Source organism: Pelophylax lessonae (assembly GCF_965119305.1).
Source record: "Pelophylax lessonae genome assembly, chromosome: 5".
NCBI lineage: Eukaryota > Metazoa > Chordata > Amphibia > Anura > Ranidae > Pelophylax > Pelophylax lessonae.
Genome location: NC_138772.1, coordinates 78,618,495 through 78,638,013, shown reverse-complemented (window position 1 = coordinate 78,638,013; position 19,519 = coordinate 78,618,495). Strand labels below are relative to the sequence as shown.

The 19,519-nt window shown below is 43.0% G+C and overlaps 1 protein-coding gene across 1 annotated transcript in view; it reads left to right on the top strand.

Moving 5' to 3' along the window:
- Window positions 1-14,028, top strand: part of LOC309556781 (uncharacterized protein) — a gene marked incomplete at its 5' end in the record, with an annotated part of 73,928 nt that extends 59,900 nt beyond the window's left edge. The window contains 1 exon segment of the mRNA XM_082259278.1: window positions 12,160-14,028. Coding sequence (XP_082115404.1) covers window positions 12,160-13,679 — 1,520 coding nt within the window. The 3' untranslated portion in view covers window positions 13,680-14,028.
- Between the last annotated feature and the right edge of the window lie 5,491 nt (window positions 14,029-19,519).

Sequence of the window (19,519 nt, the reverse complement as noted above, 5' to 3'; positions counted from 1 at the left end):
CCAAAGATTGTGTTCACTGCACCCCACAAAGATTCTGTTCACTGTACCCCACAAAGATTGTGTTCACTGCACCCCAAAAAGATTGTGTTCACTGTACCCCCCCAAAGATTGTGTTCACTGCACCCCACAAAGATTCTGTTCACTGCACCCCACAAAGGATTTTGTTCACTGCACCCCAAAAAGATTGTGTTCACTGCACCCCAAAAAGGATTTTGATCACTGCACCCCAAAAAGGATGTTGTTCACTGCACCCCAAAAATGATTTTGTTCACTCCACCCCAAAAAGATTGTGTTCACTGCACCCCACAAAGATTGTGTTCACTGCACCCCAAAAAGATTGTGTTCACTGTACCCCCCAAAGATTGTGTTCACTGCACCCCACAAAGATTCTGTTCACTGTACCCCACAAAGATTGTGTTCACTGCACCCCAAAAAGATTGTGTTCACTGCACCCCAAAAAGGATGTTGTTCACTGCACCCCAAAAAGGATGTTGTTCACTCCACCCCAAAAAGATTGTGTTCACTGCACCCCACAAAGATTGTGTTCACTGCACCCCAAAAAGATTGTGTTCACTGCACCCCAAAAATGATTTTGTTCACTGCACCCCAAAAAGGATTTTGTTCACTGCACCCCAAAAAGGATGTTGTTCACTCCACCCCAAAAAGATTGTGTTCACTGCACCCCAAAAAGATTGTGTTCACTGCACCCCACAAAGGATTTTGTTCACTGCACCCCAAAAAGATTGTGTTCACTGCACCCCAAAAAGGATGTTGTTCACTGCACCCCAAAAAGGATTTTGTTCACTGCACCCCAAAAAGATTGTGTTCACTGCACCCCACAAAGGATTTTGTTCACTGCACCCCACAAAGATTGTGTTCACTGCACACCAAAAAGGATTGTGTTCACTGCACCCCAAAAAGATTTTGTTCACTGCACCCCAAAAAGATTGTGTTCACTGCAGCCCAAAAAGATTGTGTTCACTGCAGCCCAAAAAGATTGTGTTCACTGCAGCCCAAAAAGATTGTGTTCACTGCAGCTCACACACAGAAAAATGGATGTGGATCACTGACACCTGCCTATCTCCAATCCCACACCACACAGCAATATCGATTGTAGTTTGTAGAACACAGTTTCCCTAAAATTCAGCAGACTCTGTCCCTAACAGGATTGAGAAGAGATCGTAGATCAGGATTGAGTGCAGATTCACCCCACCCCCCACAAAGCAATATTGATTGTAGTTTGTAGAAGACACTGACCCTATAATTCAGCAGACTCTATCCCTAAAATGCCTACAACTCGCCCTGCCTAAACACTCCGACCTGTCCCTCAATTCTATCCGGACACAAATGGTTTTTTCCTGCCTATCTTTCCCTAATCAGCAGCCAGCACATTGATGTGTGCTCTGTCCCTTAGCTAAGCAGCAGAATGACGCTGCTGCGGCGGCTGCCTCGAACTTATAAAGACTTGGTCACATGCTTCAGACGGCCAATCACAGCTACTAAGACATTTGCAGGCATGGCTGGGATGGCTTAAGGCACACCAGTTAAACGATTGTTGATTGGCTGTTGAAAGCCCGCCATGAAAAGAGCGCCAAAGCATGCAAAACCCGGAAATAAAACGACCGAACACGGATTTTTACCCGAACATACAGTAAAGTGTCCGTGTCCGTGTTCGGGTAAAAAAAATCCAATTATTCGGTACGAACACGAATAATACAGTCCGTGTTCGCTCAACACTAGCTGTGAGGGGTTAATGTGTTCAGGCACCACCAACACCAAAGGCCCAATTTTTTGCCAACTGTATGACAAGTACATGAGATTTCAAATTTGTATGGAATTCTTACCAGCAGGTCCCGTTCCTGCACCCAGCAAGGGTAACTGTGAGGGGTTAGTTACGGTGTTCAGGCACCACCAACAGCAAAGGTGCAATTTTTGCCACCTGTATGACAAGTACATTCAATTTCAAATTTGTATGGAATTCTTACCAGCAGGTCCCGTCCCTGCGCCTAGCAAGAGTAACTGTGAGGGGTTATGGTGTTTAGGCACCACAAACAGCAAAGACCCAATTTTGGCACCTGTATGACAAACACATGAGATTTCAAATTTGTATGGAATTCTTACCAGCAGGTCCCGTTCCTGCGCCCAGCAAGAATAACTGTGAGAAGTTGGTTATGGTGTTCAGGCACCACCATCAGCAAAGGCCCAATTTTTGGCACCTGTATGACAAGTACATGTGATTTCAAATTTTTATGGAATTCTTACCAGCAGGTACCGTTTCTGCGCCCAGCAAGAGTAACTGTGAGGGTTACAGTGTTCAGGCACCACCAAAACCAAAGGCCCAATTTAAATTTCAATTCCTGCCGATACTAACCTTCCAGGTCCCCATCACTCCAGCAGGTTACCATAGCTGACACCCACCCTTGGCCAGGTCAGATGACAGCACAGCGCCCCCACTAGATCACTGATAAGAACACATACAGCACTTGATCTTTGCCAACTTAAAATTGCACCCAGCAAGAATAACTGCGATGGGTTGCGGTGTTCAGGCACCACCAACAACCAAGGCCCAATTTTTCTGCACCTGTATGACAATTAAATGCGATTTCAAATTGGTATGGAGTTTTTACCAGCAGGGCCTGTTCCTGCACCCAGCAAGAGTAACTGTGAGGGGTTGCGGTGCTCAGGCACCACCAGCAACCAAGGCCCAATTTTTCTGCACCTGTATAGCAAGTACATGCGATTTCAAATTTGTATGGAATTTTTAGCAGCAGGGCCTGTCCCTGTGCACAGCAAGAGTGACTTTGAAGGGTTGTGGTGTTCAGGCACCACCCACAACCAAGCCCCAATTTTTCTGCACCTGTATGACAAGCACATGCGATTTCAAATTGGTGTGGAATTTCTACCAGCAGGGCCTGTTCCTGCGCCCAGCAAGAGTAACTGCGAGGGGTTGCAGTGTTCAGGCACCACCAACAACCAAGGCCCGATTTTCCTGCACCTGTATGACAAGTTCATGTGATTTGAAATTTGTATGTATAGTTGTATATGACATTTTTTCCTTTAGAAATGTCAGTATTGCTGCAGCAGGCTACATACATCGTACAGATGCGCTACTTTACAGGCAAATTAAGGTGACCCCCCAGGAACAATATTTAAAGGAATTTTTCATTTTTATAGTCTCACTATAAGCCGCATTAAAATCAGTTAATCACTGCTCCTTTAAAAACTATAATTTTTAAAAACTTACTACATGTTCCCCAGGTCAGTACCCGGATCCCCCATACACTTTTTTGGAGCAATAACTTGCAGTTAAGCCTTCAAAATGAGGCCGTTTGATTTTTGACATTCGAGTCCCATAGACTTCAATGGAGTTTGCTTGTTCGAACAAACTTTTCCTCATCACTATTTCTGACTGGCAGGTCAAGTGATAAGTGTTATGTCTTGTGGATCCTGTAGATTGATGAACCAAAGTGATCAGATTGTCAGTTCCAGTCTTGCTGATTGAGTTAAGGACTCGCTCATGCCACAGCGCACTACACGTAAACACGCTTATTTTCATTGTAAATGGTTTGATGATTCATGAGAAATCAGGTCCTTCTCTATTTTTCCAGGTTTAAAAAAAAACATAACCAACAGAACAATGGCACCTGTGCACTGTGCTCTGCAGCACACACTGTATGGGCTCATTTAGGGCTCATTCTCACACGCTTTGATCTCTGAAGAGCAATCCGTGTTCAGAGAGCATTTGACAGGCAGTAAGGAGACTTTGTATCCCCTCCTTATTGCCTGCTTTAACACCTTGATCCCTGCACCAGCACACAGAAACCAAGTGCATTGCATGCAGTTGCAGGGCATTTACAAAGCACCCCATTAATTTGGATGGGTTGCACTACACCTGTCGAAAGTGACAAAGGGTCTGTGAGACTCTTACTTGTGGCACAGCAATCTAAGCATATTTTATAGGAACAAGAATGCTTTTGTTTTCATTAACCATGCCACTTTAAGCTCCTCCCACTGTTAACGCAATTTTCCCATACCCATTTCTCACTGCAGGGCGCTATGTTTGCCACATTACAATTCTCCTTGGGGCACCCAGAGGTGTCCCATGCCTTTTACAATCCTATAGTGTACATGAAACTGTACATGCGTACTACGAAAAAAAAAATTTCCATGAGCCGTTAAAGTGTTTGGGTTTGGCTTAAAGAAAAGGTGGTACACAGTAGGTAAACCAAGTCTTTATAAGTGACTACATCTCACGTATATGAGAGAGAAGGCAGATCAAATCTCAACATGAACCTCTGAATTACCAACCATTAACCCTTTTGTAGAAAAATACAAATAACTAGGCACCTGCCTACAGGCTGACAACACTGATTGGGATTTCAGTGCAGCAGAGGCAGTGTTGGTAACTCAAACAGAAACCCAACTGATTTTTGGCAAATCAACAGGTGCAGTACCTCACCAAAGTGAGTACACCCCTCACATTTTTGTAAATATTTTATTATATCTTTTCATGTGACAACACAGAAATTACAGTTACAAAGTAGTGTGTGTACAGCTTGTATAACAGTGTAAATTTGCTGTCCACTAAAAATAACTCAACACACAGCCAATCATGTCTAAATTGCTGGCAACAAAAGTGAGTACACCCCTAAGTGACAATGTCCAAATTGGACTCAAAGTGTCAGTATATTGTGTGGCCACCATTATTTTCCAGCACTGCCTTAACCCTCTTGGGCATGGAGTTCATCAGAGCTTCTATGGTTGCCACTGAAGTCCTCTTCCACTCTTCCATGATAGCATCACGGAGCTGGTGGATGTTAGAGACCTTGCGCTCCTCCACCTTCCATCTGAGGATGCCCCACAGATGCTCAATAGGGTTTAGGTCTAGAGACAAGCTTGGCCAGTTCATTACCTTTACCCTAAGCTTCTTTAGCAAGACAGTGGTTGGCTTGGTGGTGTGTTTGGGGTAGTTATCATGTTGGAATACTGCCCTGAGGCCCAGTCTCTGAAGGGAGGGGATCATGCTCGGCTTCAGTATGTTACAGTACATGTTGGCATTCATAGTTCCCTCAATGAACTGTAGCTCCCCTGTGTTAGCAGCCCCAGACCATGACACTCCCACCACCATGCTTGACTGTAGGCAAGACACACTTGTCTTTGTACTCCTCACCTGGTTGTGGCCACACACTCTTGACATCATCTGAACCAAATAAGTTTATCTTGGTCTCATCAGACCACAGGACATGGTTCCAGTAATCCATGTCCTTAGTCTGCTTATCTTCAGCAAACTGTTTGCGGGCTTTCTTGTGCATCTTCTTTAATAGAGGTTTCCTTCTGGGACGACAGCCATGCAGACCAATTTAATGCAGTCTGTTGCGTGTGGTCTTAGCACTGACAGGCTGACCCCCCCCCCCCACCACTTCAATCTCTGCAGCAATGCTGGCAGCACTTATATGTCTATTTCCCAAAGACAACCTCTGGATTTGACGCTGAGCATGTACACTCAACTTCTTTTGTCAACCATGGCAAGGCATGTTCTGAGTGGAACCTGTCCTATTAAACCTCTGTTTGGTCTTGGCGACTGTGCTGTGGCTCAGTTTCAGGGTCTTGACAATCATCTTTAGCCAAGGCCATCTTTATGTAGAGCAACAATTCTTTCTTTGAGATCCTCAGAAAGTTCTTTGCCATGTGGTGCCATGTTGAACTTCCAGTGACCAGTATGAGAGAGTGAGAGCGATAACACCAAATCTAACACACCTGCTCCCCATTCACACCTGAGACCTTTTAACACTAACGAGTCACATGACACCGGGGGGGGGGGGATGGCTAATTGGGCCCAATTTGGAAATTTTTACGTAGGGGTGTACTCACTTTTGTTGCCAGTGGTTTAGACATTAATGGCTGTGGATTGAGTTATTTTGAGGGGACAGAAAATGTACACTGTTATACAAGCTGTACACTCACTACTTTACATTGTAGCAAAGTCTGATTTCTTCAGTGCTGTCACATGAAAAGATATAATAAAATATTTACAAAAATGTGAGGGGTGTACTCACTTTTGTGAGATACTGTATATCATTTCAGTAGTTTTTTAAAGAATAAAACATGGTGAAATGATTCAGAGATGTATTGAATATGTTTTTTTTCTTTTGTTTCATGTGTTTGTACCTTGTATACAATTGGCCTTGATCATTTTTGGATGGTATTAGTAAAGTTACTTTTTACTATTGGGGTGCCCAGATTGCTTTGCAAATGTTGTTATAATACAGAAGTGCTAGTAATGATCAGAGATATTTTAGCTGGCAATTTTTTTATCTTCTTTCGTGTGGAGTGATACTTCTTAGGGTGTTTAATGGATTTTTCTGTGTTCCGTGATGGAAGCTCAGTATAAAAAATATCCTTTGGTATCCCTTTGGCTCACATTTGTTTACTAGTTCCAGCTGTTTGTTTTGGTTCCAGAATTTTAGAACTAATTAGAAAATAGGCGCACCCAAGAAATTTTAGCTAAATTAATGCACCCAGGGCTGAGAGAACTGAACTTACCTATTCCTCTAGAATATCATGTATATTGTTATGCATGTATTATTCTGTGATAGAAGTCCTCTAATATTGTGCATAGTTAATTCAATCTTTATGTACAGCCAGGCTGTTGATTCACCCTGCCACTATAGGTGAATTTGGGAATTAAGTTTCTTTCCTAAGATGACTTGACCTAAGAAGACCCTGGGACCACAGTATTGTGAGTACAGGGACTCGTGTCGAGGGGCCTGACCTGAGGGGGGCCACCCCATTTGTAGGATAGTCAGTGGATGGGTGTCGGCGGTGGATAGAAAGAGGATGCTAGAGAGAGTATCCTGAAGATAATTACAAGCTCACCAAGTCATCTTAGGAAAGAGATTTAATTCCCAAATTCACCTATAGTGGCAGGGTGAATCAACAGCCTGGCTGTACATGAAGATAGAAAACATACTGTTTCATGGGTAAATGTTAGTTCGTTGCCCGTAGCAACCACCGTTGCAAACACAACTTGTCAGTACACTTTCACTGGTCACTGTAGAGCAGACATTACTTTCTTCACTCCAGCACATTACTTGGGAAAAGCATTGAATTGTTTAGGGGGACTGCCTGGCCGCTGCTGTTAGCAACCATTGCTGTAACCCAGGGGCGTATCCTGGTCGACGCCCCAAAATGTAGCACTGCCCCCCGTAAGAACTGCCAGATTTCACACTTTTCGGGTCCCCCCTGAGTTACCAGCAGCAACCTTGACATGAACAGTTTTCCACTTCTCCTCCTTGGCTCGCTCCAATAACTAGTCCAGGGGTATTTGGTTGTTATGTGGTTTATTATAAATTAGGGATGGGAGAAGGGAAAAGTGGGATACTCCGAATAAACTATGCACAATATTAGAGGACTTCTATCTTCATGTACAGCCAGGCTGTTGATTCACCCTGCCACTATAGGTGAATTTGGGAATTAAGTATCTTTCCTAAGATGACTTGGTGAGCATGAAATTATCTTTAACCACTTAAGCCCCGGAAGATTTTACCCCCTTCCTGACCAGGGTTTTTTAGCGATTTTTTACTGCGTGACTTTAACGGACAATTGCGCGGTCGTGCGACGCTGTACTAATTTCACGTCCTTTTTTTCCCACAAACAGAGCTTTCTTTTGGTGGTATTTGATCACCTGTGCGATTTTTTGATCATGCGCTATAAACAAAATAAGAGCGTAATTTTTGCAAAAATAACAATATTTTTCACTTTTTTTATATGAAATTCCCCCCCAAAAAAATGTAAAAATCAAAATTTTTTAACATTTTCGGCCAAATTGTTTTATGCTACATATGTTTGGTTAAAAAAAAAAAAATCGCAAAAAGCGTATTTTGATTGGTTTGAGCAAAAGTTATCGCGTTTACTAACAAAGGGAAAGATTTTTGTCATTTTTGGTGTTTTTTTTTTTTAACGAGTAATGGCGGCAATCTGCGATTTTTTTTTGCGGTACTGCGACATTGCGGCGGACAGATCGGACCCTTGACTGACATTTTTGACACTTTTGGGGGTACCAGTGACATTACTGCAGTAATCAGTGCTATACATATGCACTGTTACTGTAAAAATGACACTGGCAGGGAAGGGGTTAACTGTATTGGACAGGGAGGGGTTAAGTGTATCCTAGGGGCGCGATTCTAACTGTAGTGGGACAGGTCTACTAGTGTAAAAACAGAGATCAACGGTTCTACATAGTAGAACCGTCTGATCTCCATTTTTACACAGGGGAGAATGACAGGCGGCTTGTTTACATAAGCCGTTCTGCCTTTCTCCCGCTGTACCGGCGATCGTAGTGTGTCACACACCCGCACTCCTCCCTGAACGAGCCGAGGGCGCGCGCTCGCCCGCTATTAGCTCAAATCCCAGTGACAGGCGAGTGACGTAGATCTACGTCACTCTGCCTGGCCGGGGCTGACTGTCGCAGTAAATATACTGTGCGCAGTCGGCAACCGGTTAAGTACTGAGGCAACCTGCCCTCTGCCAATCACCAGGACTTTATCAAAGCCTATGCATCCATTCATCAGGTTTCCTCACAATGTCCAACATGCCTTCCTATTGGACCAGTGTGAAACTCTCTCTAGACACAATGAATCGCATATTAGGCACAACGAGCAGACCTTACTAGCCAGTCCTGCTATCTAGTAGGCAGAGAACAATATCGATTTACCTGCAGCCCTTCTGGTAAGCAGACAAGGCTCAAAACTATACTCTCTCACTAGCACCTACCTAGGAGGGTGCTATATATATATATATATTGTAAGGGATTAGCTCAGTGGTAGGCGTGGATGACCCCTTGGGGGGGTGCGTTTTCATAAGAAGATATCCGAGAAGTGGTTGCAAACAACAGTTTGGTTTATTAATGCAATTTTCTTCACCAGACTGCAAGCGTCAAAACCAGCAAAATAAAATAAAACACCAAAATAAATCCTTGCCTCTGTGGGCGGCTACCTTCTCACACTGGAACCTACCTAAGAGTCTGTCTCCAACCTACTGTTGGGCAGACTTTCTTATCCTACAGCGTACATTCAATAGTCCATGTTTTATCTTCCTACAACAAATGTCCATTGAACATGTCCCTTTACTCTTCACATTGAGAATGTCCCTTTGCTTGTCTCTTCACATGGCAAACATTCCTTTATTTCTTCCACATAGAAATAGTTTGTTTTCTCACCTTGAGAAGTCTTCACAACTGGTTACCCTCCTTAGCGCACATCACTTCAGGGGGTCTTCTCCCATGCTCACACAGCTTGTCGGGAGGCACATATCTGACTGTCCTCCTCTACCCAGCTCACACAGCTTCAGGAGACAGCTTCCGGAGGCAGCAATCCTTAGACTTCCTTTGGACAAATTATAGAAGCCTTAACTTCCTCATTCCGAACAGCTGAAGTCTGTTCAACGTCTTTAGACATTTCTGCTGGCTTCTGCAGCCGACACCCTATAGTAATTGGTGAATTGTATCTCCGATCTGTGACAACACTCACAGATTTACCTGACTTCCTGTCACATTTACTTGACGTCCTGTTACAATATATATATATATATATATATATATATATATATATATATATATATATACATACATACAGGGTCACCCTCAAAGTTTTAGGCATGTGTGAAAAATGCTGTAACGTTATGAATGCTTTTAGAGACAGGAGTGTTAATAGATTATTTTTAACAGATAACAAAACGGAAATAAATGAACAGAAAAATCGCAAATTAAATCAATATTTGGTGTGACCATGTCTTCAAAACAGTATTAATTCTTCTATGTACACTTGCACATAATTTTTTTAAAGGAACACAGCAGCTAGGTTGTTCCAAACATCTTGGAGAACTAACCACAGATCTTCTGTGGATGTAGGCTGCCTCAAATCCTTCTATTCCCACTTCAAGGACTTTATGTTTGGGGTCATTGTCCTGCTGCAGAATAAATTTGGGGTGAATCACACTCCTTCCTGATGGTACGACTTGATGGATAAGTATCTGCCTGTATTTCTCAGCATTGAGGACACCATTAATCCTCCTGACCAAATCTCCAGAATCTCACAGAAATGCAGCTCCCAACTTCCAAGGAACCTCCACTATGCTTCACTGTTGCCTGCAGACAATCAATATTGGACCGCTCTCCAGTCCTTTGGCAAACAAACAGCCTCCTACTTCAGCCAAATTTAAAATTTTGATTCCTCAGTTCAGAGCACCTGCTGCCATTTTTCTACAAAATCTCTGACTTTGTGCAAATGTACAAAGTGTGCAAGTGTATGAACTGATGCTGGTTTGAAGCCAAAGGGTAGTAACACCAAATATTGATTTTATTTAGATGTTTTTTCAGTTTGCTCGCTTTTTGTAAATTGATAAAAAGAAACAATTAAACATATATTTTTGAAAGCTTTATTACTTTACAGCATTTCTTCACATCTGCCTAAAACTTTTGCACAGTGTTTGTGCACACCTTATTAAACTGCCCATTTGTATTGAGTGCAGTGGCAATTTCTCACTCAGCTGTGAGGAGAAGCAGAAAACGTCATTTCCACTCCTCAGCGCAGCTTGAAACCGCTTGACAGCTGAGATAAGCAGCAATAGCAACTGTCACAGCTTATCTCCCTTTAACCACTTGCCTACTGGGCACTTTTACCCCCTTCCTGCCCAGGCCAATTTTCAGCTTTCAGCGCTCTCACACTTTGAATGACAATTGCGCGGTCATGCTACACTGTACCCATGTGAAATTTTTATCATTTTTTTCACACAAATAGAGCTTTCTTTTGGTGGTATTTAATCACCTCTGGGTTTTTTATTTCTTACAAAAAAAAAAAGAAAAATGACAGAAAATTTTGAAAAAAAAAAGTTTTTCTTATTTTCTGTGAGTAAATTTTGAAAATAAATACATTTTTCTCCTTCACTGATGTGCGCTGATGAGGCGGCACTGATGGGCACTGATAGGCTGCACTGATGGGTACTGATGAGGTGGCACTTATGGGCACTGATGAGGTGGCACTTATGGGCATTGATGAGGTGGCACTGATGAGGAGGTACTAATATGCCGCACTGATGAGCACTGATAGGTGGCACTGATAGGTGGCACTGATGAGCACTGATAGGCGGCACTGATGAGCACTGAGAGGTGGCACTGCTGGGCACTGAGAGGTGGCACTGCTGGGCACTGTGAGGCGGCACTGACAGGCGGCACTGACGGGCACTGAGAGGCGGCACTGATGGGCACTGAGAGGTGGCGCTGATGGACACTGATGGGTGGCACTGATGGACACTGACGGGTGGCACTGATGGGCGGCACTGATGAGCACTGATGGGCAGCACCATCAGTGCCCACACTCAGTGCCCATAGTGCTGCTAGTCAGAGCCCATCAGTGCCTAGATGAGCAGGCACTGATGGGCACTAACTGGCAGCACTATGGGCACTGATTTTGGGCACTGATGGGGGGCACTGATGGCGGGCACTGTGGGCACTTATGGCATTTTTTTCCCTCTTGTGTAATCAGGGCACTAGTGATTAGTGCCCTGATTACATTCATCTGTGTCCCCTTACCGCCGATCGGCTCTCCTCTTCCTCACACTGCAGTCTCTGTGTGAGGAAGGAGAGCTGGTGATGAGAGATGATCTCATATGTTTACATATGAGATCATCTCTCATTGCATGGTCCGATCACGTGGTAAATGGCCGCTGTGATTGGCCATTCACCACGATCTGTGATTGGCTGTGTCCAAGGGACACGGCCGGCACAGATTTTCCCCGATGCACGCTCGCGGGAGCGCGCGGGGAGCCTGTCACTGGGAGGCCGTTTAAAGACGGCCTCCAGGAAATTAGAGCCCGCGCTGTAGCCGTCTTTCGGCTATAGCGCGGGCCGGAAGAAGTTAATAAATGTACACCTTTGTGTCCTGAGAGTTCCAGTCTGATCAGGCAGCACTCATTGTTTTAATTGTGAAGCCATTGGTTTTATTCTTTTTCCAGGTAAAAACAATAAGGTCAGTTATGGTTGATATTGTGGCCGAAGTGACATAAACACTTTTGAGTATGATGTTATTAATTTGTGGAATTCTGCCTAGGGCTGTACTTCTGATCTAAACAGTGAGTCTAATATATGATTTCTGTTCTCTTTAGGTGGCTTCAGATGCCTAGGGGTTCCTGAAAAGGATGCTGCTTTGGGGCTTTGTGGCGATCAATACTTTTTCAATAAAGAGCTACAAGAATGCCAGGCCTGCTCAGAGTGTGAAGAAGGTGTTGTTGCTTTTTCATGCACAGCAGACAGCGATACTGTGTGCACATTGGCAAGCGAGAGCAAGTTGTTCGAATCATGGTCTGCTGGCCTGTCGGTGCCCTCACCTAAAATGGCTAACTCCCAGATATACCCAGGTCTCAGCTTGAAGATCAGGGAAAAAATGCAGTGTGAAGTTTTGTCACCAGATGACAACCAGATCGTCTTCAAACAACATGGGTTACTATGGGTTGATCTTAACTTCGCCGTAAGACATAACTGCAGGAATTTTCTACAGCTTTCTTTAAAACTCAACAACAGTGAGGAAGGCTACGAGTTAAGTGGCTCGCGGATAGAGCAGCCAGATGGTAAATATTTTCAGAGCACAAGTATAAGTTCTGCTGCCGAAGTTGAGCCAAGCCAGACTTTATCTGTGGTTCTTAAAAGCCCAAACCATTTCTGCAATCAAAGCAAAGACCTGCATGTTTATGATTTGAACATGCCACTTAGTTTGTTTTGGTTGTCTCATGATACAGGTGCAGTGGCCATGAGTGCTCAAATGTCTACAGCAATGCATTACCAAACGAACTACAGACCAACATTTAGGATCATATCTGTTTCTGACCCGTACATGATCAGCTTGTCTCATGATGGAAGAAGCATCAAGTTTACTGAATCTGGTGTTGTTAAATTTGTTTTTCAGCAAGCTCTCTACTCCATGGGTCCCACCTGTGTGCGGGAGGGTTTTACTCTCCTTTCTTACATCAACAGAAATGGATCCAATTCAGAATTAATGCAGGTCTTTAAGTCTGGTGTTAATTATAGAGATACATCTATCTCAGGATCCAGTGCAGCCAAGGTGAATTCTGGAGATATAATAAGTTTTGAAGTCCTTTCTCCTGCACAATGCAATGTTCGATATTTTGGAGAAAACTCTGGAATCAGCATGCTAAGCTTAATATGGATTCCCACCGCAATTTCCACTGCTATCACAGCTTCAGTGTCTGCAACTGGATTACCCACAGGAGCGGTTAAGAACAAACTCTTGAGCTTCAGTCAGGATTTGCCACAAGATAAAATTATCCAACTCATCTCCACTGGCCAATTTGCCCATAAATATTTTAAGTTCACCGAAAATGGCGGAGTAAGTGTTTCTTTCAACTTGAAATTAATCCACTCATGTAATGTTATAAAGGTGACATTGAACACCAAGATAAGTGACCAAGTACAACCATCCATAGTTACTCAACAAATTGGTGGTCAAATGCCAGAAGGTACTCAATGGACTAGTATATCTCTCCGCTCATCCTTCGATGTAGAAAATGGCACACTTTTATCAGTTTCGCTTGATTGCATACGTGGAAGAATCAACCAAATTGCAACTGAAAAAGGGACAAACTTATCTATCTTATGGGTGTCATCCTAGAGTTTCTCAAGATGTCACCCATATGAACACTGCTCAAAAACCTACGGTTTAGGATGATCCTATAACTGAGGAGATAAAATGAATCTTCCATGTTGGTCTTCTGGTGTATGAATTGTTTAATAATGATATCATTAACCATACACTTTTATGGTTTACTCTAACAGTGTGTAGCAGCATTTCAAAGACTATATTTTATCAAATGAAGCATGGTATATTTGTTTTGCCATGATTTAATATACAGGATTTTGATCACCAAAAATATCAACAGAGCTGCTGCAGAATTTAATAGTATGCTGGAGTCAAAATTGAAAAAGAACGATGGGAAGAAAAGGAAGAAAGTGACCCTTGCTTAAATGTTCCATTCATCAAGGGGGGACATAAAAAGCAGTTATACTTTTTTACATTATTTCTTGTTTCCTTTTTTTGTCTCCAACACTCAGCATTGTTTGTGGACCCTCAGCTTCCTCACTTACAATGCAGGACTGCTATTCCTGCATTGTATATGATGAAGTCAAAGTATGGCCATTGAACAGAATGTTGAAAGCAGCCTTTGGGGACTGGTAGTGACTCTTGCCGCTGGGAGAAAGCCTGAGGAGGCGATAAATAAGGTTATCATAGTTAATTTTATGTTGAAGAGTTGAAATCTTGCTGTGCTAGGGGAGTCTCACTGTAAGGGCCATTTTTTCCCTGGAATTTAACTTTAATGAGCACACAGATGGCACCACCTTCTTGCTAAGTAAATTTATTTTGAGCAAAAACATTGCTACAGTGCATAAATCCACCCTAGTCCCCTTTGTCTGTAATTAAGTGATCGTGAAACACATTTGCCGGGAATCCTGAAACACTTAAGCCAGCCATACATGGATCAAAATGTGTCAGGTCCAACAGGGACCGGCTGAATTTGTATCCATGTATGGGGACAGTGGTTGTGCAGAAGTTGACCTACTGTATGACCTCTTTTGGAACCCCCCCTGTAAGATAAATGCCATTTGATCTGTGCCACCAGCTATAGCCTGCAGTGCTGATCAGTGTGTTCTGATGGGCGGGAGGTCTCCCTGCCATCAGAACACAAAAGCTCAATGGGAGTAATTCCCCCATTCCACTTCAAATGTGTTAATGGGGAAATGGGATCATTTTTTTTTTTTTTTTTTCGTTTAACCAGCTAGATGAACAAAAAAAAAAAATGACTAAAGCATGGGCTGCCTTAGTCAAACGTCCCTACTGCCTTAAGAGATCTAATGTTAAAGTGATATGAAATTTCTCACAGCAACCAACGATTTACGCATGTATTGTACATTCACATCAATGCCGGCCCTCAAGGAGCTTTTATTTAAGGTCCATAACTCACATTCATACATACACATACTAGGGCCAATTTGGACAGGATCCAAATTACCCTACCAGCATGTCTTTGGAGTGTTCGGAGGAAACCAAATTACCCGGAGGAAACCCACCCAGGCACAGGGAGAACATGCAAACTTCAGGCAGGTAGTGCCATAAATTGATGGCGCTCTGTACCTGTAATAGATAAATAAGCCAATCAGTTTCAAGTTTCCTTTGATAGTTTGAATGTGATTGGTGATGTGGGGGGAATCATTTACACAGCTCTGCTTTTAAGAAGTACATTCCTTCTATCAAGGACTAAGCCAACTTTGTGTCTCATGGATGCTTTTATTTTTATTTTTTTTATCTGTACTGGAGGATCTTGCAATGCTCTACGTGTAATTCATATAAACACTAAAAGCAAACTTTCTCATTTTCTGAGTGCACAGAAAAAGACTTGAGAACATAATTATCTTTTTTAAGAGGAAGTGAATTGAGGTGAATCGGCCTATTTTTCTGGCCATATATCATTGGTCCCTTTTCATGATTTCTTTTTTTATGTGCATACATATTTATATTAAGACAAAATATTTGTTTTTCTGTGATTTTCTAAGATTTTTTATAAACAAATGTATATGTTATTCTCTTATGATTGAGGATAGGAACCCAAGAAATGGTACAAGAGGTTGAGTGCAACCTGCAAGGTGCAAAGACTTATTTTGCATGAATGCATCAGAGTTAGTGGGAAAAGTCTGATTGTTTCGCTACAGGGAATGAAAAACACTTTATACAACGATGAATGCAAATGATTAAATCTTTAATAAAGGTATGATTTATTATGACAATCTTGGTTTCTCTTGGAATTATAGTTTTAGGTGCTTCAGCTGCACAAGTACTCTTTTCTCTAACTTTGTTCAATTTATTTTAGCTGGTATTGTGTAGACTTAAAATGTATGTCTGGGCATAATAAAAACTATGCAGTAGATCCATCTAGAGCACAGAGCCCCCCCCCCCCCAAGATGTATGATTATGTGTCATAACCCCCCCCCCCCCCCAAACAAAAAAAAAAAAAAACAAGCACTAAACTGCATGCTTGGCCCCAAAGCCTAAATCTCCCTTTCCTCCCAGGAAAAATCTGCCCGACTGCTGAAATCCCCCCTCCTGGCACAGATCTTTGCCCCCCCTGCCCCCCCCCAGCCCAAGTCTTCTATCTCCCCATATGCCCCCAGCACAAATCCCCCCACCTCCAAAAACAACTTCTCCATCCTAACACATATTTGCTCCTCCTAGCACAAATACCCCCAAGCATAAATTCCCCACCCCAAAAATAAAATTCCCCTCTTAGCACAAATCCTCCCCCCAACCACCATATTATCTTTTCTAGCACAAATCCCCACCTCCTAGCACAAAACCTCTTCCCCCATCACCCCTCTTTACACAAGTCCCCCCAAATCACCACTCCAAGCACACCTCCCCAAATTTCCCCTTCTAGAACAATTCTTTCCTCCTGCTGCCCCCCCCAAATTGCCCATCCCAAGACAAATTCCCTCCCCCCTTGTCTCCTCGTGGTGCCCCCCCCCCCCCCACCTCATATGATACCGCAGTACCCAGGGCAGCTTCCTCTCCTGCCCATTCCTTGTCCCAGCCCTGAGTACATCCCTGTAATACATGTTTTGTCCCATAAGACTTATGCACTCTGCCTTCCAAATGTTCCTGTTTGGAAAGTTATTATTCTTAAATGAAGCAGCTGCACCCATGAGCTTTGTTATCATTTTTTTTTTTTTTTACAGTCATGATCCTCTGCTCAATTAAAGTGATCACAGCAGCTTTACAGTCACCTGATCACTTTTACTGTGGATAGCAAACTACCGAGACAATCGGGGAATATGTTCCCCCATCTCCTCTGTAACTAATCCTGTCTGACCACATGGCTAAACATTCCACAGTCCATAGGAAGATGGGACAAGGTACCACATGTGCTTTGTCCCCTGGGTGAAAGAAAACTGTAGTAAAAAATAAATTACACTTCTTTAATAAAGCTAAAATGAAATACTGTACATACTGTATATAGCAGCTGTTTAAACTGCCAATAGATTGTATTTTCAGTCCTGAGATTTCCACATCTCTTACACACAGCACAGTCCTATCTGGAAAGGTGAAGACCTTTTTTCTCTGCTGCTTTTAAAGAGGAACCTAACTCATTGCAGCAACCTTTTCTATTCTTGCTCCTTCTTCTTCCTCTTACAAAAATGTATTATAATTAGTACCTTTTTGTGTACTTCCTGCTTTCTGGCCTAGGCTGTGCCCTGTTGCCTCCTATGATTGTCACATCACAGCTATCCCAGGAGGCAGTGTGCTACCAAGGGTACACCTGTGCCAAAAGATCCAGCACATGCGCAGACTCACGGCAACTGTGCTGTGCACATGCTTCATTTTCTATAGTGCCATTGTATCAGATGCTTGTGGCATTTTTGCACAAGCACAGAAAACCCGCCACACAAGCACACATGCTCTGACTCTGCCAGATCCTAAATACCTAGCAGAGGTAGGAGGAGATGGCATTGCGGACGAGGGGTGGGTGGAGGGGATTGATGCAGTAGTGAAGCTCCTCTTTAGGTAACACATGTCTTGATACTTCCCCAGCCCATGACTTCAGGCGGGCTGTTATGTGCCTTTTACTGAAGAGTGGCTTTCGTCTGGCCACTGTAATATACAGGCCTGATTGGTGGAGTGCTGCAGAGATGATTGTTCTTCTGGAAGGTTCTCCTCTGTCCACAGAGAAATGCTGGAGCTCTGTCAGAGTGACCATAGGATTTTTGGCCACCTCCCTGACTAAGGCCCTTCTCCCCCGATTGCTCAGTTTGGCTGGGTGACCCAGTAAATATCTTTACCCAAATGTAGCCTATGTTTCTACTTTACGATAGATCTTAAAACAAGATTTCTGCAAAATTTTTTTTTAATGTATAAAAACTGAACCGCCGATGAGTAATTTATATTGTTTGGAGGTTTCATTTGATCTCCTTGTCTACCCTTTGTCTCATCACCAGAGACTTTGTCATATTGCTTATTTGCTTTAATCTGCAGCAATTAAAACAAGATGCAGCCGTCCCATGATTTATTGAAGGTAAAACCAGATTGCGTCAAAGTAAACCCGACCTGTTGAGAGATGGGAACAGGCGATCACATCTGATTCTCATTTCTCCCTTGTATGTTCTTCATGGAGCACCAGACTCTCCAGAGACAAGGAACAGATTCAAACCAGGTATTTTCAGTGGAGCATGGCAAATGTTTTAAGTCAGGCATCACAGAAAGAGCCATTTAAAACATCTGCATAGTCTAAGAAAAAAAATATAGCATGAGAAGACCTTTACTGTAAATGTACATTAAGTGCACGTGTGTTTGTGTATGTATGTAGATTCTAATGGATGTTAAAGCAAACCTGTCATCAACTTTATACTAGCTAAGCAGGCACCGAATGTGAAGGATATGTACCCTCAGGTGACTGAATGGACATTAACCGCTTGCCGACCGCCGCACGACTATTTACTGCGGCGGTCAGCCCCTCACAGGCAAAGCGACGTAGGGCTACCTCGCTAGCCTGTGAGGCTCTAGGGAGCGAGCGGCGCCCCCGAAGACGCGCTCCCGCTCGGTCACGGACTCGCAATTGTCCGTTACATCGGGAGAAAGGCAGGCGGCTAATGTAAACAAAGCCGCCTGTCATTCTTCCCTGTGTAAGAATGGAGATCAAACGGTTCTGCTATGTAGGACCGTTGATCTCTGTTCTTACACATCAAGCCACATCCAATCACAGTTAGAATCACGCCCCCAGGGACACACTTAACCCCTCCCTCTAAAAAAAAGTTAACCCCTTCACTGCCGGTGTCATTTTTACAGTAACAGTGCATATGTATAGCACTGATTACTGTAGTAATGTCACTGGTAACCCCAAAAGTGTCAAAAATGTCAGTCAAGGGTCCAATCTGTCCGCCGCAATGTCGCAGTCCCGCAAAAAAAAATTGCAGATTGCCGCCATTACTCGTTAAAAAAAAAGCAACAAAAATGACAAAAATCTTTCCCTTAGTTAGTAAACGCAATAACTTTTGCGCAAACCAATCAAAATACGCTTTTTGCGATTTATTTTACCAAACCTATGAAGCATAAAACAAATTGGCCTAAAATGTTAAAAAATTTAGATTTTTACATTTTTTTATTTTTGGGAATTTCATATAAAACAATGTGAAAAATATTGTTATTTTTGCAAAATTGGCGCTCTTTTTTTGTTTATAGCACATGATCAAAAAATCGCACAGGTGATCAAATACCACCAAAAGAAAGTCTTTTTGTGGGAAAAAAAGGACATCAAATTTGTTTAGGTACAGCGTCGCACGACCGCACAATTGTCCGTTAAAGTCACGCAGTCAGGAAGGGGGTAAAATCTTCCGGGGCTTAAGTGGTTAAAGCATATCTAACTTCAAGAAAAAATGTAGTATATTGCAGCTCACCATTCCATAGATGTG